Source organism: Centropristis striata, chromosome 20 (genome assembly GCF_030273125.1).
Source record: "Centropristis striata isolate RG_2023a ecotype Rhode Island chromosome 20, C.striata_1.0, whole genome shotgun sequence".
NCBI lineage: Eukaryota > Metazoa > Chordata > Actinopteri > Perciformes > Serranidae > Centropristis > Centropristis striata.
The window spans coordinates 10,897,437-10,920,187 of NC_081536.1; the positions used below are offsets into that span (position 1 = coordinate 10,897,437).

Genomic DNA, 22,751 nt, shown 5'->3' on the forward strand with positions numbered 1-22,751 from the left:
TTCATTATACAGCTATGACATGTTTTTTATACATTTCATCAAGCACTAATATGAAAATCTTTAACCTTTCTGTTTCAGTACACCTTTTGCTGTAATGAAGAAGAAGAGGTAACCCGGATCACTACGTTAGTTCACGTTGATGATGGCAAGGTTCACATTGTTAATATCAGGTTTGTTATTTGTTATGTTCAATTAACCTTTTGAATGCAGGTGTTCAGATCTGTGTTGTGGTCAATTTAAATTGATAGAAAAAGCTGTACAGCCGTAATGTGACAACAAAAGCATGTTCTACCAGAAGTAAAAAAATATAATTTCATTTTACAGCTTTTTAATTTACAGGTTGTATTAACAAAGACATCAACCCTGATGCAGTGTGTTATGTATTTGCTTCAGGCAAGAATATATTTTCTATTGAGGGAAAGAAGAAGCACATTCACGATAAGCTACTTACAGAGCGTCTTGGTAATATACAAATTTCGTTCAAATAGTGTTAGCACCTCAGGTAGTATTAACTTGATCCTTAGTTATCCACTCATTTCAAGTGTGGCAGAGGTTGTTTTTTTTTTAAAGGCTGTATCTAATACCAGGGGAAGATATATAATTGGCAGGAATCACCAGACTGAGAATTTAGATGTTATTACGAATGAGCAAATGGGCTTACATTTTAAAGAACTAAAGCAAACGTCAGAATGTGCCTATTAAAATGCATTAGTGATCACTGACCATGTTTTATTGGCTGTTCTAAAGTCTTCATTTGCAGTTTTTCATTACGAAAAGATTAACAAGCAAGAGCCGAGCACAAAATCAATGTTTAAATGATTTAAAGTGAGGCTGTGGCCCCTTTAGTTATATTGTTCCTAAGCCCGTGCGCAATCTTGCTGCCAGCCCTCTCCATTATATTCTGACATGAGAAAGATTGTGGTTCAGTTTCAAGACACAAAGTTTATTATGTATGAGCTGGAAGCTGAAACAAAGTGGCTGATGTTCAACTCATATCAAATCAGTTTACTTTGCATTTGAGGAGGGAGTATGGAGACTTCATTCAGTGTTACAAAGAGGCCATTTTTTAGCTGAAGTTCTAGTCGGGTAAAAATAACTATTTGTTAAACACTGACTGATCTAAAAGTCTGACATTGAGAGGCTGGGAAAGAAAGGAAATTTGAGATGAAGATGAATGCAGATAAAAAGGTAATAAGATATTGGAGGTGATTATGAGCATACTGAGCCAAAGGTGAGCAAATTATCTCCTGCTGAGTGGGAAGGTTGCCTCATGTTTCTTGGCAGAAAGCTGCACTGCCCTAAATATGCAAGTGCAGCTTGATAGTCCTATCAGATTTAAGGGGCTGCAAGGCTCCACCCCTGTTTTTTTTCCTGCAAAAAAAAATACAACAGCAGTATGAATCAATCATAATGTTCTGTACAAACCCCTTGGAGACGTTGCAAGAAAGAGAGCTGTCATAACTAGAGGGTTGGGAGTATAGAAAAATGGTTCCTGGTGTCACAAAGCAAATTCTTTGTAATTGTCTGACGGCCGAGTCCGTCCATCTTTGTCTGATTTGACCCAGAGCTACAACACCATGGCCATCCTCAACGTCACCGCCTAACTCATTATAGACTTTTAATATATCTTCCCGTCAAAGACGCTTTTCAATATGTTAAATAGAAACCCAGTGGGGCTGACTTCTCAAGGACAGTGAGCACAGTGCCCTCTGGCTGCTGGCCAGGCCGCTCTGGCAGACTGCTTCTAAATTAACCGCTTCTCCACGCTGGCTCTAGAGGAAGGACTTATGCAGCTCCGAGTTAGTGCCCCGAGTGTTTAGCCGGCATATGCAACAGCCTGCAAAGTACAGGCTTAACAAATCAGCCTAGATTGCTTCGTGGACCTCCTAACTTCCACTCAGGGAACAAGGGGGTATCAGGAGACATTAGTGAGGAGACTGCATCCGTGGCCTGAGTACCCTCAAGCTGCAGATGGTTAGTCCAGAATCTGCACTTAGGTAATTATCTGCTCTCCCCTGTTGTTTCAAAGTGGAGAATTGGTTTTTGAAATCTATGAATGGCTGTGGGGTGGATCCAAAATAGTTGTGTGACGTATAAGATACCTAGAAGAAACAAAAAAAAAAATCAATGAACGTATCAACTGAATAAACATTTTCGCTCGATGGCCATATTTTTTAAATCTCAGCATTTTGTGTTTCACTCTACCTTTCAGATTTCCCTTTGTTATCTGTCTGAGCTCTATTGCAGCAGTTCAACACGGAAGCCCCTTCTTGTTGATGTTTGCTAAAACTTGATTTACTCAGAGGGAGACAGCTCTATTCTGGTCAAGGCCACTACAGTTCATTCCAATTTAAGATTAAAGGATACAGGTTATTGACAGTTTGTTATGAGATCTTTTTATTTATATTGTGGCAAGTTTATATAAAGAGAGTCAACAGATGCACATTATGTAAAAATGATAACTTGTACAACCACCTTTTAACTTCATGTAAAATATTTAAGTTCAAGTATGAGACCTAGTGTACCTGTGCTTGCTGTCTGTTTGACATGAAGTGTTGATACTCTTTTATAGACAACACCTGACCCCGTGTGAGGCAGAGTTAACTCTTTCTGGTCATGAGAAATTCAAAAGTACAGCAAGTAATTACTGGTTGGGACACATCATACAAAGGACAAACCACATCTTCACAGGAGGTCTGCCACAACATTATTTACCCAGCCAGGTGAGTTTTACTGTAATGGTAAGGTTCTTTTGGAAATACTGTTTGTTTGTGCTTAAAAAATGTCGTTTAATGTTGCATACATATAATAAGGCTGTCACAATATCGAATTTACAGTGTGTTTTGTTACCAAAATAATAACATTATTGCAATATCTATAGAAAATGTTATCAGTCATATTTATCTTAAACTGTTTTTATTGTGCATTTTGTCTGTTTTTTGCACTCAAAATTCAAGTGTATTAGCATGTAGACTGTATTTAAAGATGGACGGCCTGATAGTTTCACGTAAGTGCCAAAACGTCTTGATTGCCCCCTGGTGGTTGGCTGCAGTCTAGGTCACAAACCCCGCCCCCTCCATGTTAGCGGATGGGACATGAGACAAACTGAAACTTCAAAGTAAACATCAAATATATTTTTACCAAAGATGGTTTCTGTCATTTTAGGTAGTTCTAATCACGCTGATTATTTTTAAAGTGTTCATTTATCTGTATGGCTTTATTTAGGGATTTGATGCCATAAAAAGGGGTGTAACCTCTTGATTGACAGGTTGTATTGTGCTCTGATTGGATCAAACGGGTTTTCTGGGCAGGAACTGGATACTGTGGTTGCACTCTTTGTCACAACCGCGTAGACTCTGGCTCCAAATGATGCTGCAGGTGCAAGATGGCAGCGGCCGCAGCCGAGATATTTTGGCTTCACTTTAATGTGATATCAATATTAATATCAATTAATATTTTACTTTTTGAAAATCAGGGTTATTCTCAATATAAGTATATTGCGACACCCCTAAAAGGTAATATATAATGCTAAAGCTGCATGATAATAATATAAAAAAAACTTGTAAAAGATGGGAAAGAACAGCTAAAACCAATCAGTTGTTTTAATAAAATATTGCTTTTCTTCTGTCCTCAGAGAGCAAAACCTCTCCACAACTATACTGGCTGCGTTGAAATAATTGAAATAAATAGACATAGGAGCTTCTACACATCTGATGCCATCGGCGGCAGCAATATAGACCGATGCAGGTAAAGTAGGAAATATCTGTAGCTCCATCACACTGTCTGCTTTTCATTTAATTTTCACACAGCATTTATTGTTTTTTCTTTGGTTGCAAAACATTATTGTTGTTTTTCCTGGGCTCACATAAGAGAGCTCACTATAACACATTAACACACTAGTGTATTAATGTGCTGATAGTTGGATAATTAAGTATAACATAAGTACCAGTAGTCACATTTTGCTTTAGCTGATGCAGTGGAGAAAATCTGACCACTTATTGTGATAAATAACACTTGAGTTTTCCTCTCTGTCTGGGAGTGTAGTCAAAAATGTGTCTGGTTGGTAAATGACTGCACTTTACATTTAGCTCTTATTTAAAGGGTAAGATTGGCTGCGTAGGAATCTAGTCCATATCTTTAGGCTTAAAAGCAAATAATTCTAATGTTTAATTGGATTTCTGCCCACTTAAACTATAAAACTTTTGTCCAATGTTCCAGATATACTTTGTACAAAATGGAAGAAACTACAACAAGCTCTTCAGGGTTGACAACTCAATCGGCCCCTCCTGACACAGCGAACACAACAATGACGACGGCAGCTCCCACACAAACACCAAAACATCCTCTGCATGAACCTCAAGTTTGCCGTGACGGTCTTTGCCGCAACGGAGGAACATGTCATCATCGTGCTGGAGCTCTGCCTTCCTGTCACTGCCCGCTTCATTTCACTGGAACTTTCTGTGAGAACGGTATGCTTGGACATTTTTGGATTTCGCTGGTGTTGTTTTTAACCTGACAGTTTTTATACATGATCTATATACTGTATACACAGCATTATACCCGAGCAGTAAAAAAGCTTAAAAAGCTACTATACTGTGACCTCCATAGTGATACCATGAAGAGCACGCCAACAAATTATGTTGGTTAATATATGCTGAGCCTCTTTGGCTAATAGGTTTCCCTATGAGGGAGAATAGAGTCAGCTGCATTAGGAATCTTGAGTGATGTGAATTATTCAGGATATGATTAATGAAATGAAGGATCCACATAAGCAGCTTGAACCGTCGCCGTGTGACCATGTTCACCTCCAGCGCTCATTGAGAATGAGAACATGACCTTGCAGCACTTGCTCAAAATTCAGCCAAAGCTCTCAAACCCCGTCCAAACCAAAAATATTTATTCGTTACCAACGGCTCCGGAGACTGAGGACACGGCGTTATACACATACAAAGGACTTATTCCATTAAATATTTCTTCTCAGTGCACTTGTGATGTAGCTACTGACGCTCCTTTCTGCCTCTCTTACCGTGCATGATGTGCTCTGACAGCGTAGAAAACAGCATCCTGCGTTTTAGTCATTTTCTGTCATCGACAACTGCAGCAACACTAATGTTGTAAATTAATTGTGTGCTCCAAGGCAAGCAGAGCTGCTCACAACTAATAGATATTTCAGATGTTGTGTTATGATAGCCATGTTTCTCTAGCTCCACCTTATAATTAACCCCTCAACATGGAGTAAAAACGTAAGCATAATATAAATATGTTGATAGCTCATTACATGTGCTTTACCGCTCTCTGACATGTAGCACCTTGTAGGAAGATTAAGATACATAATACGTAATTATGAGTGGAATTCAAATAATTTCAAATGGATTGATAGCTAATCCCCTCCCCCACGCAGCGATTTACTAATGTTTGCTCAGCTTGTTTAGCTCCTATCTTAAGATTCATATGTTCAGGAGGTTTTTACCAGGAGCTAAATTACCCACAGTGGTCTCCTCCTCTCCAAAACAAACAGACCTGGTGATCAAATACAGTAAAAACCCTGAATAAATAAGTTGCACTTTAAAAAAAAAATATGCTGCTGTTAGCAGCTTGTTTCTCTGATAACCTAAGACGCAGACATCTGATGACTCAAATCCACATCCATATGATATATACAGTTAAAAACAACCAAGATTGAAAAAGTTTGTCTTACAAATGTTTAAAAAGTTCTGGCAGACAACCCCAATGCAAATGCAACCAACCGTAACTTGAATAAAAATGATGGATTGCACAACACAACTAATATATAGTTGTATATAACATAAGTCTTTTTAAACATTTTAACACGGAAAAGTTACATAGGCCTTTATGTAATGAAATTAATTGATTCAGAAAAAAATAAATTTCAAGTGTTATTGTAAACCACATAAGAAAAGGCTTTTCTTTTTTTCTGCAACTCAAGAGCATTGCACTAACAATGCTGTCAGTCATGGGGTTTTAAAGAAAGAGCTTTGGATAACATTAACCAGCAAATGTCATCTGCGCTGTACATTTTAAGCCTGGGGGATATGGTAAGCGCTGGAAATTCTTATTAGCATTTCAGAGAGTTTCAACAATGAAAACTGGATTGATCTTCACCTTCACAAACCCTGAACGTGATTCAGGCTGATAGCGTAATCTCGTATTTACAGAATACATGGAAATCTGACAGAACGCCGCTCAAAGCTAATGTTAACAGTCATTAACATGGCAACAGCAGCCTTTGTGCCTCTGACACCCTTATGGTGACACCTCTGCCATGTGTTCTAAAAATGATAATTTACAGGTGTTTAAGCAATCCACGGAAATGTTATTTGTCTCTCCAGGCACTGTAGCATAAAAAAAAACGATGCTATATTTAGGACTTCACTCTCATTTGTTGTTCCCCTTGGGAGACAGCTACGTGCTGTTTATATGACAGAGATGCTGCTTTGGTAAGCCAATTATTAAAGATGCATTGGCCAACTTCTAAACAGCCGGTAAAGCGTAAGGAAAATGAATCATTTATTGATTCATTCACTCATTTATTCATTCATTTTTTTTCTCACCATTGCACCTTTTCAGGTTCAGAGAAAGGTCGTTACTAATATGTGACAAAATATTACATGTGACTGTAGCACATTAACCGTATGCATTGACGTATTGCCTCAAGGCTAATCTTATTAATTGCAAATTAACCCTGATGAGCAAAAGATCTATGATAGCCTTATGGTTTAATGCATACTGATACTACATATAAAGTAAATTCACACCACCATACCTCTAAAATGAATTTTATGTTCTACATTCTCACAACTTTCCTTATAATCAATCATAAAAAATAAAAAAAAGTTATGGGACTTTCCCCCAGCCTTTTTCTATACCATGACCATAAAGTAAGTTCCTGCTTATCCCACAACTTGTCATACTCATAAAGTTTTCCTTTAAATACCGGCAGTGGCCTTTTCGAGTAATTTCTGCTGAGTTTGAAGAAATTCTCCTCCTCAAAAGCAGTTCAGTCTCTCAGGTTAACAGAGTGCAATCTCATATGAGCACTCATCCAGCGATGTGCTTTGCAACACTAGTTCTGATAGCAGGCAGACGGGAGTCCAGAGGCTGTTTACATGCTGACAGAGTCTGGGAATGTGTGTAGCTGCAGCAACTTTGCTGGGTGACAACCTTGTCCTCACATCTTGTTGAATTAAGAATAGACAGAAGAGAAGAATAAAGCCCCCGCTCCCAGTTAATTATAGATGCGTCATCCTACCCAGTGACTAATGATGTGGGGTTGTTTGTGTCCTAGATGAAATGCTGACATGTCCTACAGTGTATATCTAAGAGAAATATCAGGATGCAAATAAGTCTCTGCAGCCTCGTATATTATTCTAATCTGCTTCTGATGTAGTCAATGTTTACAGTAAATGTTACAAAATGTAGTAGTTAATCATTTGACTCTACATATAGTGGAGGACATATAGACTTAGAGGGGTAATAGTATAGGAAAGCAGGTGTAAAAGTAAATTCTTAATATTTGTACTTTACTTACAGTATTTTCATTCTATGCTACTTTATACTTCTGCTTCACCTGATCTTTGAGGCAGATATTGTACTTTTTACTCTGCAACATTTATAGTTTGTAAGCTGTAAATACCTACAGGTTTTTATACAAAACATGTGATGATTATTATGAAATATAATGTACTGCCGTAGGTTATACTACCAAGCAGGACATCAATTATTTACAGTTAGCTCCACCTTGATCAGATACAACAATTAGCACTGTTTGATGCCATGGAATTAATAATCCTATATTTCATATAACTCAGATTCTGAAAAGAGTCCTTGTGCAAAACGCAAATATTTTTCGTATATATTTAAAAAAAATAAATAAAAGTTTATCAATTTGAACACTAAATATTAGGGATGATACCACTTTGTCAGTTCCGGTACCGATACAGCAATCTTAAGTATCTGCCAATATCGATACCAATCAGATACAGTCTTTTCTCCTTGAATAAAAAAAAAAATCAGAACCCATTCTCCTAAACCTGGCCATCTAAAAACATCCTGCTTAAACTGTGAAACAGGAAGGAAGAAATACATTGTTCACAACCTCAATACAACACTATCTGTTCATCTTTTTCTACAGCAGGTTGCTTGGTGAAGCATCTATGTAATATTTTAGGTTTACGGATCACATCGGGATTATACTTTTTTTTTTCTGATCCAGTGTTTTTGGCCAATATTGGCCCGATACAAAAAGTGAATATCAGATTGGTGCATCCCTATTAAATTAAAACATTTTTGTACTTTTTCAATTGAATGTAGGATTTTTTTGTTTTTATTAAATTTTTCACAGCATCCCGACTTTTTTTTTAATCAAGGTTGTATACAATAAATATTTAAGCCATTTAGCATTATGGCTACATTTATTTAAAAACTTTTTTTATTATTCACTTTTTATTATTTCAACATGAAATAACAATTTTTGTGGCCACTTGGCTGCAGCAGAAGAAAGTGAGCAAACTGATATGATATGGTGAATCTGTCAGCAAACAGCTGCTTATTTACACATCCTGCAGTTAAGGAGCAACATTAGCACTGAAATTGCGAATGTATGTCCAATATTCACTTTCTGTTAGCTCTGTGGTGTCTACCAGCTCCTGAGGGAAATATCTGGCTCTTTAGCAGCTCAATGCTCCGCCATGTTCACCAGCTCGTCTCTAACTGTGTCTGTCTGCAGTTTGGTTACTGAGGTCCAGTGGGTTATTAAGGCTTTTTCGCAGAAAGTGGCTGCCTGCTGTTGAAGAAAACGATGCCATGAGATGGCGAGAGTTGGACAGCTAAACAATGAACTGAAACTAAATATAAAGTGGAGGAAAGCTGAGGGAAGATGCACATTCCCTGTAGGTTCATCACTGTGACCCAACCCTTTCACATTGTCTCATTGTTTTCACATTGTCATTGCATACATTGTAAATATTGATTATAGCAGCTTTAAATAGGACATATTGTGCTAATTCTCAGGTTCATACTTGTTTGAGTTTGAACTTCTCCTATAACACGGTTACATGCATTACTGTTAAACAAACACATTATTTTTGTCTGAATATACCAGTATTCAGCCTCTCTCTGACACTAAAAACTGAAAAAAAAAAAAACTAAATAAAAACTGTTTTTAGTCCCTTTAAGTCCCCTCCTGAAAAAGCTCACTGTCTCTCAGCATCTCTGAACCATCATAGAGAGCAAACGAAGTTACATATTTTTGTAGACCGACCCGGAAGTTGGCATTGCTGTGGGGTCTATTGAGAATTAGCCTATGAGATTTTTGCATTGGATTTTGGATCATTGCACCAAATATTCTCTGTGGCAAACACACGTTTCTGATGCTTACACATTTTGTTCAGCAGGATAATCTTCACAAATAAACACCACTTTCATAATGTTTGAAGCTTTAATGCAACCAACAGAAGTAAAAAGCTAACGTTATGCTATAGAAAACTGCACCTTGGTCGCATGACTTGAATGTCACTACCGGTAGCTTTAAACGATCTCTGACAAGCTAACCAGCTAGCGAAGCTAGACAATACATTTTTATTAACTATCAATCTAGTTTTCATGAGCTCTACAGTAGGGTGGACTAGGGAGAGAGTTCACATCCGTGTCCGGCGTGATGACGTTTAATGTCCCCGACAACCACTGCTCTCTCTCTCATTTAGCCACTTGTTAGCAATCGCCGGAGACATAAAAACAGGGTTATTTACTCATGTTTTTTATGTCGTACAACAAAATGCGAACATCTCTTAAGCTTGTGTTGACCACACACCTTATTTCAGGCATCTTACCAAAAACCCATTCAAACTCCTCACTGAGACCCCAGGGTGCTAAAATGCTCATTTACTTCCTGGTTTTAAGGAGTCATCCTGTGTTACCCTATTGCAGCATCACAGAATGACTGTAAAGGCACTTTCTACCTATATATGGTTTAGTTGTGACCTCACAGTCCTGACAGTGTATTTAAAGTCACATTTCTGAATACGGGCTTTGTACATTTCTAGAGTGTTTTCATACTTTCACAGACTTTAAATATTACCTGAACCTGCTTGCTTCTGTCTAGCATCTCTAGCAAGTACTCTCTCCACCCCTATACCTACTTAATGTGTATGTGATTAGTGGATCCCATTTTTGCTAGTCAGTGCTGGATTAACAGGGATTGGTAATATTAACATTTCCATGCACAGCAAAGCCTGTAACTCCCCTTTGTAGCTGAAATGTCAGGTGCCATACTGTCAAATGTATTAGTGGGGCAGATTATTACAAGCCTCTCTCAGTATTACACACAGAATGCTTGCACACATCTATTATATCACCAAATCACCTCAATCACTACAATGACATATATATTTTTTCTTTATATCACACGAAGACTGTCAATCCAAAGCAGCTTTAAGACTTCCCTCTCAGTCAGATTTAGTCGGTATCTTCTGTGCGGCCTGTAAATAAGAAGCTTGACGTGTGTGAGCTGTGAGTCTCTGTCTCTCATGTTTGGACCCTGGGGCTGCACCTCTGGTGGGGTACACCTTAATCCAGGCCAGTGCCCGGTGGTTGAGTGAGTATTTGATATCAAGTAGCCAACCATAAGACAGGTTTTGTCAAGATAAAGCCAGTTCATCTGGGCATGTCAGAGTTTTAAGCTATGATAAATTGTGTCTTAGAAGAAGACACAGTGGGTCGGAGACCTTGCCAAAGACATTCTGTCAAGTATGTAAGCATTCAATTGAAATCTAAGTGATCAAAAAAAAATGTTACGTAGTAAATGGCTGTAAGGTATGGAAATAGGCAAAAAAAAGAGGAATCCATTGAGGCAGCAAATTATTCAGACTTGGTCTGTATTGATCATGACCTCCTTTTATGGCTCATTACCAAATGTCCTTACATCTCGTATATTTGAAGCTGTGATGTAGGTTGTCGGCCAGAGGAATAATAAAATGAAAGTTGAGGGCCCACTTTTGTCCCATTTATATCTTTTCAGCAACTTTTACTGAAATCACAATATTAGTGTGAGTGAGTGTGCAATCTTTTTCCCCATTTAAGTTCCATACATTATATTTTGGTGTTTGGCAAATTAGATGCTTTTGAATCCTCACTGTTATTTTGCCTTTATCCTCTCAAATCTAAACTAACCCCACTAATAACCCATATTCTGTTTATACAATTTAAATACATTTTATAACAATATCCAACAGCAAAATACCAGAATTGACTCAGATTGAATTTGATGTGTGTCATTTACGAAAAAAGTTTAAATTGACCCTCAGTGCTATGTTTTCATAGATCAGATTCAAACAACTTGGTATGTAATGTAGTGAGAAGAAAACATCTTCTACTTTCATTCTTCTTTTTAAGAGCAGTTCCCAAAGACTTTTTTAGGGTGGTGAGTGTTTTCTGCTTTTGTGTTTGACATTAATGGGACCTGATGAGGGGTTGTCAGCTTCCTGCTTTGCCAACACACTGGCTAGGTGCTGCCAACTCTTTTTGTGGGGAATTTAGTGTGTGTTTGCTGTAATTGCTGGTGCCTTTAAAAATGAGCCAGCTCAATCTGCCTTACTTAGAAATTGCCAACAAACATTACTGGATTGATTCATTATTTGTAGCCCAAGGAAACCACTCCTTACACAACAAAAGAAGCATCCTTTATTTTTCTCTTTGAAATTTCAAGTGTTGGCTTCAATGTCTGCTCCACTTACCTTTCTGCTGAAGAAGTTATCAACTGTGATTGGCAAGAGTCAAAGTGTCCATTGATAATGGTTCAAGCAGAAACTCTTCTCAGATTGTTTGAATCTTACCAACCCCCACTGAGCAATCCTTATTGCTCATATTGGTACTTGATATATAACTCAGCTCCTTTTCATAATCCTGGTTAAGGTCATTTTCATGATAAGCTGTTGACATGAATGAATAATATCTGGGAATTGCTGTATTCCTGTTGCCATAAATAAATCCGTACCACTACTGCCCACCAGTAGCGTCTGACTCACAGATCAAGCAGTTTCACAGTAAATTACCAAAAAAGAGCAGCAGCCAGCCACCCAGTTCTCTCTTCTTCAGATGGTAGGTTAAAATTATGACAAAAGTATGCATTGATTTTCTTAGTTCTCTTGCAACGCAATATGACGGTGTGCAAATGTGAGTTAGCACAAATGTAAAAAAAAAAAAAAAAAACTGATCTGTGTTAAAATGTAACCATTTTTGATTGATGATGTGTTTCAACCAGATGATAAACAAGCTTTTTTTTTTCAAAAACTAAAAGATGTTGTTTAAATGAAGCCTCATACATGCATTTTGGCCTTAAAGTTCCTCTGTTATAAGCTTATTCTCCACACTGAACCACTGCTTGGGCAGGTGGGTTTTAGGAAATTAACATCCAAAACTGCATTACTTGAGTAAACTTTGAAACTGATTGAGTATCCTTTAGTCTTTTTTTATTGCCACTGTTAAGCCACCCGTAGAAACATCCAGCTTTAAGAACACTGCTTACTGTATGTTACATCTTTATCAAATTTCCCAGTATTTTTTATACTGCTTTTCTTTTACTTTCTGCTGTCAGTCAATGCTTTAAAAATCCATTTGATCCAACATCAAAGCACCAAAAAGAAAGAACACAAGAGTCATGACAGGATATTCATATTTCTCTTACAATAAAAAAAGAACGTTTTTGAGACCCTACACATCCCGTATATAATAAGTTCCTCAGCTGAGGATAAACTGCACTTTTCCTTGAGAGGTGGACTCTGAAGGTAGAATCCCTTGAGCTGAGGCCAGGGTGGCCTATTTTGAATTGACTGTCATGCACCTGAACAGCGAGCGATCCACCAGGTGTACTGTGTCCTTTGTGTAAAAGCCAGCGGATCATCACTGGCTTGTGGAGTTGATGACCTGAGCAGGTCCCTCCTCCACCTCTCCTTAAAGTCATACCCCTTTTTCATCCAGTGGGAAATAACACACTAGCACGTAGCTCTGACAGGGCCCTGCTGACTCTGCTCACCGGCAAGCTATCAGTGCTGCGAAGGCACACACCAGACAGTTCTCGCTGCTCTGTTGACCAACAAAAGCACTTCAGGGCATTGCTTTTTCCAGCTTTGTCATTCCTCATTTAGGTTCAGGTTTAATTGTGTTTTATTTGTAAGTAAAGTAAAAATGTTCTCACTCCATTAAATTGCATTTCATCTATTCTTTCTAGATACCACAGTATTCATCCCCTCATTCGATGGCACATCTTATTTGGAGCTGCAGCCCCTTTCATCCCTTCTCCAGCCTTCTATTGCCAGTAATAATCTCTCTGCTACTGTCGAGGACACCACTGTTCTCTATTTGACAGTGAAAACAAGATCCACACAAGGCACCATCCTCTACAGTGAGTACCGTCTCTGTCATTGCAAACATTCAAACGCACTGCAACAAAACATGCACATGCCCATTTTGTAGAATACCTTTTCAACCGGCATTTTCCTTACATTATGTCCTTGTGAGTGCACAAGGGTTATGTTTATAGCAGGCAATAAAAAACATCATCTCCTAGTGCTTTAAAGGAGGTTTTAGTGTGTCATATGTTGCTGCTGTGCCATGTATGAGGGAAAAATGTCAATTTGAGCTCTATCTGCAATACTGCATTTACTGTATGCAGTAGGGTATAAGCTGCCGTACTTTTTTTTAAAGAAATAATAATGCAAAACAATCTGTACCTTTACTGAGCCAGTAATCCAGACTTCAGTGTGAATATTGACTAACTGGGAATGCTGTGTGATCTGATACCAGCCACTAATGACCCAATAAAGATACTGCTTTTTTTTGTGGTAGTTCAACATAAGAAATCCACTTAGTCGCTTTATTGCCACGAGTTAGATGAGAATATCGATCCCACATTGTACATGCACTGCGTAAGAAATGGTTAGCTTAGCATAGCATAAAGACTGGAAACAGGAGGAAACAGCTATACAAAACCCACCAACCAGCACCTCTAAAGCTTACGAATTAGTATCTTATATCTTGTTTGTTCAATCAACACAAAAATAAAGATAATTTTCACTTTCGTTATTTATTTTTCAATTAACAAATGTACATGCATATATACAGTCATGGAAAAAAGTATTAGACCACCCTTGTTTTCTTCAATTTCTTGTTCATTTTAATGCCTGGTATAACTAAGGGTACATTTGTTTGGACAAATATAATGATAACAACAAAAATAGCTCAACAACAGTTTAATTTGAGAGCTGATATCTAGCCATTTTCCATGGTTTTCTTGATAATTACCTAAATCATTATCAAGAAAACCATGGAAAATGGCTAGATATCAGCTCTCAAATTAAACTCTTATGAGCTATTTTTGTTGTTATCATTATATTTGTCCGAACAAATGTACCCTTAGTTGTACACGCCACTAAAATGAACAATTAATTGAAGAAAACAAGGGTGGTCTAATACTTTTTTCCATGACTGTATGTTTTAGCATCTTACATCATCATCAAAAGTTGTGGCTCTCCCTGGTTGTGGTCACCTATAATTAACATACCCGCAAATTTTTGTAGTGAATGTGCCAGAATACACACTGAAAAAAAGGTCTTGCCCAAAACGTCCATGTGGCAAAATAAAAACATGCTGTCCTAGTTTTTTCTTATCCATTCCATTAACTTTGGGCAAAACAGATGTAATAAAATAATAATAGGAAAATGTACTTCCAGGCAACAAATATTATTTCTGTTTTGATGTCCCTCAGTAGAGAATGGCTGATCAACACTGTTTAATGTGGTCAAGACATGTCACAAATAAGGGACATTATCTCGACTGAGAACCTTCCACTCTCTCTGTTATTATTGTGCTCGACCTCTTCTGTGTTTTGGATCAGTAATAATGCAGTAATGACACATCAGCCTGCGCTGTGTTGATCAGCCTCTGATTATATTGGAAGTATGATGCTGTTTCTGAGTGCTGGCAAGCAGGATGCTTGTTATGCTGCCACAGAAAAGCGGAAAAAAGACAAGAAAAGACTTAATGAAATGTGAATTGATCCAAGTTCGGTAACATGTTCACCATGCGAAGGACACTGCTAAAAGAGTGCAATCAATCCCGAATATTAATATTAAAAATCAGTGGACTTAAAAAAGAAGTCACCTGGGGACACCAGCACGGTGACTCATCTATGACTGTTGCAGTGAATTGTGGGACACAAAAATGAGTGCTGCGTTTCCAAGGCTACAGCAGAAAGGCAAGGAAGCAATGAGGCTTTTCCTCTTTTTAGAGGATTTGACCACTTTTTCTGCTGGCTGCCATTAAGATACAGGGTGTTTATTTATTTAAGGAGATACTTTTTGCTTTTGCTTTTTACCAAAAAAGTGCTTCAAACCAAAACAAAATGACATGTGAGAAAAAAGGGAAGTACACCATGCTCTTGGGAAGGACAACAGACAGCCTTGTCTTTTGTGGACAGCTGCAGGTTGTCTGTTTTTGTATTTGGATGCTGCAGATCTGTGCTTTAAACTGAAAGCGTACAAAGGAATCCTAATAAGAAGGAAAGAGCTGGCCGGTCACATAAGGGAACGAGGATTGAGCTGACCCTTTACATCAACTGAGAGCTCCACATTGTACATCTCCCTCCTGCCAGCTCTTTTGTTCCCACACCTGCACACACACATACACACACACTCGCTTTTGTAGAAGGAGATCTGGATAGGTAGGCCTGAGAGCCACTGAGTAGACCCTCGTAACAATAGAGCATTGTTTTGGGAGAAGAGTTTTTTTTTTTATGGCTTGAGAAAGCTGAGCCATGAGAACTTTGTTCCATTTATCTAGCTTTGTGTGTATTACACATCTGTTCATAGTGTGTATGCATATATTAAATACCAGCCAGCTTAGGGGTGAAGCCACTACATGAATGCCTGGAGCTGCGGGTCCTCTAATGACTCCAAAAAACATCCAAGTGTGTCTCGGTGGACTGGGCTTCTTGCTCTAAAAACTGCAGCCACCTTGATATTGTGAGATTATCGTTGTCCCCATGTGACACCACAGCAAGTGAGGTGCAGGTCCAACAGAAATGTTACCACCGTGCATTGTGTGGCGATCACAGGTGATTTATTCTGCACATACCGAGCACCGATCACTACATTCATCTTGCTGGTGTAACCTTGATGGACCTCTTATCTGTGACGCTGTCTGCAGGTTCATGGCCTCTCATTTACATTTACATTTACAGACCTATTAAAGATTGCAATAAACCACAGGCTTCATCTTAACTTCCTGTCCTTTGATCAAAATTTAGATTTTCTGGCTCCAATAACTGGCAATGTTTGGTGGTGAGCAGTAAGCTTGAATCCAGAGCCCCTTTCCCACAGGCCCAAAAAGACTTTTTCCCATAGATTTAAAATTTTGAAAGAGGTAGGCCTGAGGTAGATCATTTTTAAATTATTTTATTTAATCTATTTGGTCCAATAACATTTGGTAAGTCTAGAAGAGATGCACAATGAAATTATTTTCATCCCCATTTGAGTTATTTAAACCAGAAGGCAGAAGTCTCTGGTGCACCTACTCTATGGGTCTCACAGTGCAGAAGAGTAATTTTAAAAGTAATTTTATGCACCAAAGTCGAACACTTTTGGCTTCATGGACCACTGAGGAACTTTCATAGGAATGAATGGGGCCCTGCCTTCAGCACTGTAGTTCATTTTTTCACAATTAGAAATGCTAATTTTCACCTCTTTTTCAACACAATGTTATGATACGCATTGATGCACCACAAATTCCCTCCGTCTCCATCAAAACAGAGCTTGAATATCATTCCAAATTATTCAGCAAAGAGTTTAAAACACTAAAAAAGTAACACAATTAAAAAAAGAAGTAACTACCGTAACCGTATGCTAATTACTGTTTACTAACTAACAAATTTGACAGAAAAACAGAGAAAAAATAACTTTTGATGAAAAAAAGATGCATTGCCCACTTAAAAACCACAAACATGTGATGTTACTGACACTGCATGAATATGCAAAGAAGTAACTTTAATTTAATGTTAAGGACAATTGATGCAAGCATAATCAGCATTTTTAACACACAGGAACTATTTCTTCTAGATTTAACAGTGTAAGCTATAGTGTGCAAAGATATAAGTTTTTGTACTTTTACCATAAAACAGTCCTGCATTCCTTGGAGTAATATTCGCTTGACTTTTCTCCCTCTGAGCTGACATTGGCCTCCCAGGATGGCAGCTGAGTTCCTCAGTGTTCCACCAAAGACTTAAATCTTTGCAGTTAAGGAGCTATTAATTAGCCAGCTCCCAGAACCTAATAGGACTCTAAATTAGTGCTTTGTATAAGGTTGGTGCACTTGAAAGGTCAGTCAGCGAAGCCTTAAATACACACAGGCAGTGGCGCTATCAGACAAATATACAGAAGAATCCTGTCTGACACAAGTGCACTGGAGGTGGGAGTTTTTCAAAATACGTCTGTGTTATTGTTGTTGAATTCAGTGGTTTGAGTTTCGAAAAGTTAAGGAGACATTATGTAGCAAGTACTTGAAACTGTGAAATGATACGTTTGAGAAGAGAGCAGCAGACTAATTGCAAAGCAACGCTACCCCGTACTTTATATAATTCTTGTTTTGGGATGTTTTTAGAAAAACAGCACATTACATGAACAAAAAGAATAAAGCTAGAGAGAATTGGGCTGTATATTTCTTAGCCATGTTCTTCGCCCTCCTGATGTTTTTCAACACTTGATTGAGGATAGCTTCACATTTCCAAAAGCAATGCACTTTATATCAAAGGCTTTTTGCATTTATAAACTTACAAATACACCAAAGATATTATGTTCAAATATGCAAGTTGTTCTATTAGTATTTGAATCTGTCATTTTAATATTCCTTTGTGTGCAGTGATTAGCAAACAGCATTTCAGATTTGGAGTGATGAAGAAAATTACCATTAACTAGGGATGGAGTTTGGAAGAAACCTGCCAACTCAAACAAAAATAATTTTAATGATCAATTAATCCATTAATTGCTATGTTTTTATACATACTCCAGTATGTATAAAGACATGCATAAATGTCACATACACTTTATATCAAAGGCTTTTTGCATTTATAAACTTATAAATAAACCAAAGATATTATGTTCAAACATGCAAGTTGTTCTATTAGTATTTGTTTTTAAACATACTCCAATGTGTATAAATAACATACATACATGGGCAAAATAAAAGATATATACAGTACTGTGCAAAAGCCTTGGGCCTGTTTTGATAACGGACACTTTTATTTTGGACGAAAAGAGACTTCCTGTCGATTATAAAACTAACTGGCGTGAGATGATACTGGAAAGATAAGTTTAAGGAGTTCAATGTTTTATGTTTTAGCTAAGTAAATGTATACATTTACTTAGCTAAAACATGTATACATTTCCTTAGAATAAAGACAAATAATAATTGATGCATTGGACATTTTTCCTGCATATGATTTTTAAAGTTTTGGAGCTTAAAATAAAGATGTAAGTCACTAGGGAGAGATGAAGAGCATCTCAGTGGAGCTGGCTAGAAAGGGATCAGATTGGAAAAATGCCTGAAGTTAGTTATCAGATGTGATATGTGTCAAGTGAATTAGATTGTGCTGGATGTCAAGCTAGCAGAATCATTTCACCTCCACCCTGTCATATGAGCTGCCTCATATATCCACTGCCACCCGTTATCTGGCCGCGTTGATCTCAAGTCACTGCTCGTCCGAGTCTTCACAGATTTATTTCATAGATTAGTTTGAAAAATAATGACTGCTGGGACAACATGAGGCCATTTTCAGTTTTCACTATGTTCAGGATTTCATGTTGCCATGAAAATAAATAAGAAAACATGTTCATAATTTTAGGTTCAATTAAACTTATTTTTTGCTTTATTCCATAACTATATTTACAACATTTCACTGCAGCAGCATACAGAAGCCAGAAAGCAGACTGTGAGCCTTGTCATGAAAAGAGATGAATGTTCAGAAAGCATATATAGAGGGCACAGTGCCTTTTATCTAGTAATGCTTCCTGGCTCATAGTGCACCGTCTTTTTCACATCAGAGGATAGGAACTGAAAAGAAAACTCCAGAGATCAAACAGACAAAGTTAATCAGAAGAGAACCAAAAGACATGCATTGAGATGCGGAGAATCTATTCGCCAGACCTCGCTCCTTATTCTCCGCTCCCCCTTTTTACACTTCTCCCCGAAGCAAACATGCAAGTCTCCCCCTGGACTTCAATTGTCAGATCGAGAAGAGAAATACGAGGAGGTGTGGAGAGAGAGAAAGGCAGGGAGAGAGCAGGAGGGAGAACAGGTGACAGGCACTGACAAAAGGACGAACGCTCTGTTAGGCTCGGTGCAGAGTAACAGGGCCATGGGGACGGCGGGGAACAATATCCGCACGGAAGAGAAATAGAAAAATAAAGGATGGGGCAACATTGACATCTATAGTAAATAATATTTGTCAACAAATGAGTTATGGCGCTAAACAACAGCTTTGAAAAGGAGACAAAGGCTCATTGTTGCAGAAGGAAGTTTGGTCTGTGGTTTTTCTCCGGAGTCTCTACTGAATATGTAGTTAAGAAATAGTAATATTAGATAATTATGTGCAAGCAATATCATGTTTTACTTGTCATGTATCCACACTAACATGTGTTGGTAATAAAATAAAATACCACACAGATAATCTACTTTCTTGAGTTTGCCTGCAGTTTTGTATAAAAGTCAGTAAATGTTATGAAATTGCATGCAATAAATGAAAAAAATAAGAGATATTAACACTGTTGTGATCCAAAAATCATATATATCTTTCTTTTTGGGGGCATTATGGATGAACAGCAGTCATAAAACCTCAGACTTTCACTTACATTTCCATCTCACCCACTTTCAAGGTGACTTCATTGGCTGCTGCTCTTTTCACAAACAACTCAGAGAGACCCGCTGCCTGCTTAAAGAGTCATAATCCCTTTTTACTGAAAATAAGAAAGTATTTAACATAGTCTCTATGCTTGTTTCTTAACTCGAGTTTCATTTCAAGTTGTGCCTTCTCTCAGACATAATAAATGTCGGCACAGTCCCTGACAGTCTTAATATTTTCTGCAGTATAACACAACGTTTGATGCATGTTTCCATTATATTTTTCAAGCTTTCCTGAAAAAGCTCTCCTCACATCTGAAAAATGGTTTTAAAACCTCTCTCTTACACACCTCAAACAAAAAAAATGTGTTAAAAATGATAGTTTGAGACAGGAAAGTCAAGGTTACGATATAAAGCAGTTCTTTGAATAAGCAGATGTTCTTATTTCATGCCAAACGAGAGAAGAACATGAGAAAATTTTAGTAGCTCCTCTTGTTACCATCACAAGATACAGGATTTACCAGCCAAAATCTGACAAATGACTGTTTACTTGGAGAAACTTGCAAAGAATTAGAGGAATTGAAATAAGCAATTACATCTGTAACCAACCAGGTAGAAATCCATTAATATCGAAGCACAAATTTGTGGTGAAAAAAGAACATTATGGTGGTCCTCAGGCAGGAAACTAATACACCCTCTAGCTGTTCTCCTAGGCTCTGCTGAGGCTGCTTTCCACAGGCATTGCACAATGATGTTGAAGTACATTATATACAGAAATGTTTTTAAAAATTCTGCCCCCATCATTGAAGTAAACAGGGGTAAAAAAAGATTTGAAACACCTCTCTATAAACTGTAGTCCAGTACAACAACACCTTTAACTTTAACCTCAGTAATAAACATATAAATAAATTAACAACAATGTCGACAGAAACTGAACAACATTACAAGTTTGTAAAGATTGTTGGGTATTTGATTGCATTAGAATGTACAGATGTACAATTTATTCTGATTAGAATTTGTTTTACAAAAGAGCGTAAAATGTGTACAGACATGGAGACACAGTATGCTAACTAATCAAATCAAATGCATTGGAAAGGGAATTAACTCAAAGCACAACAACTAATAGCAGCTTTGTCCCCTTCTAGGGTACCTGTGTCCTTGACATGCATGTCAGTATACTGTGGAGCATGGCCACGCAGGGTTTTGCAGTCAAAAGGCTACAATTTGCAGTATATAGCTTAGATCATATATAATCAGTTCTGAAATTAACAAGAAGGGAATACAGAGAGCATAGGAAAGGTGACATGTGATCAACTTTTTTCAAAAAGCCAGCTTTTTTGGCGAGAACAATGAAAATTGTTAACCAACAAAAGATGAACACTGCAACTTTTTACTGCTACTTTACTACTACTTCTACTACTTTACTGGAAGTATCTTTGTCTTGTTTAGTTGCAGGGACATATTGGATAATCTATTTCATGTCTCTGAAAGACAGAAATATGTACAATTAATTATCATTAGGATACATATGGTAGAAATCATGCTGGCAGCCTGATCAAACGGAACAGCAGGGGCCCGTGAATTGCTCCCTGAGGGACTTCATATACAAAGTCAACCTTTATAGACATAAATTGACTAAATAACAACAGAAGATCTGTCCCTTCAAATAGCATCTAAACTAACTAAATGCTGTAGGCAAGTAAAACATTTAAAAGTTTACAGTTTGAATCTACAGTCTGGTGTGGCTGTCTTTGTCCCTGCTGCTATTTCCTGTTAGGCAGTAGAAGTCCTTCCCCTCCACAGAACAAGCATGAGGAAACGGTGGATTATCTGAACAAGATATTCCTCCTGTGGTCCATTCGGCAACAGCGGTTAGTAATATGGTACTGTTAAGTGCATCCCTGTTGAGTCATATGACAGGGAAGACCTCCAAGTCGGCTTAGAAAATGCATTATCAGAGTGCAGCATATTAAGCTAAGCATAGCCTCCCTCTGACAAAGAGGTGGGGATTTTCCGGATGCCCTTCTTACCCTGAAGGAATTGTTCAGAGCTTTCATATCAGTTGCAATGCAGCCTTGAAACAACAAGCACAGCTTTTGCACCAGTTTCCCGTAGTGTCCAAATCCTCCGACCATGCCATTACTTCATGAGATATGGCTTACAAATTATGAAGCCAAAAGGCTGTTTTCTGCAGCCCACACACCTCTGTCCAAGCCCAGCGGACTACGCCAGTCTACCCTCTACAAAGTCCTGGCTCAATTATCATTGTAATTGTGAAATCCAAGGGGTCAACCATGCAAGTGTTGCTACTACTCAGTAGATCCCTCTGGATTTTCACCTTCCTGTCACTCTAATCCAGCTGTGAAATGTGCCTTGTTGAAAACACTGAAACATTTTAGGGCTCTCTAACAGGGCAGTATTCCTGTTCTGTCCTCTGCCCTCCATGTCTTCCCTGACAGTGGCACAAGAGTGCCAAGCTCCCTCTCTATCTCTGTCTCCTGTATAGAGCTGCATTCTCATGTTCCCTGTCCTCTTCTCATGTCTTATTAGACAGCGGTCCGGGACTGCTGTGCACTCTCTCTCCACTTTTTCAAGACTCCCGTAGCCTGTGTGGGAGGATTAATAATGCCGCTGTCTGTCGCTCCCCCACTGCACTGTCTCACTTGCATGAGACAATCGAAACCCCCGTTGTCATATAATGCACATGAGTCTGAGAGGTGCCATATCTAATAATGGTGCTGTCTCACCACCTATATAAGTTGTAAACAGAAACAGTTTTTGGCTTTCACCATCAGGCTGAGGTCATACCCCTTTTTTACAACCAAGACTGATTAGAGCATTGAGAGTTG

At 38.1% G+C, this 22,751-nt stretch overlaps 1 protein-coding gene across 1 annotated transcript in view; it reads left to right on the forward strand.

Moving 5' to 3' along the window:
- Positions 1–22,751, forward strand: part of eys (eyes shut homolog) — a 202,249-nt gene that overhangs the window by 130,362 nt on the left and 49,136 nt on the right. Inside the window, exons 36-40 of the mRNA XM_059359709.1 lie at positions 79–170; positions 2,573–2,723; positions 3,635–3,747; positions 4,219–4,469; positions 13,244–13,417. Coding sequence (XP_059215692.1) covers positions 79–170; positions 2,573–2,723; positions 3,635–3,747; positions 4,219–4,469; positions 13,244–13,417 — 781 coding nt within the window. The remainder of the gene's footprint in view (positions 1–78; positions 171–2,572; positions 2,724–3,634; positions 3,748–4,218; positions 4,470–13,243; positions 13,418–22,751) is intronic.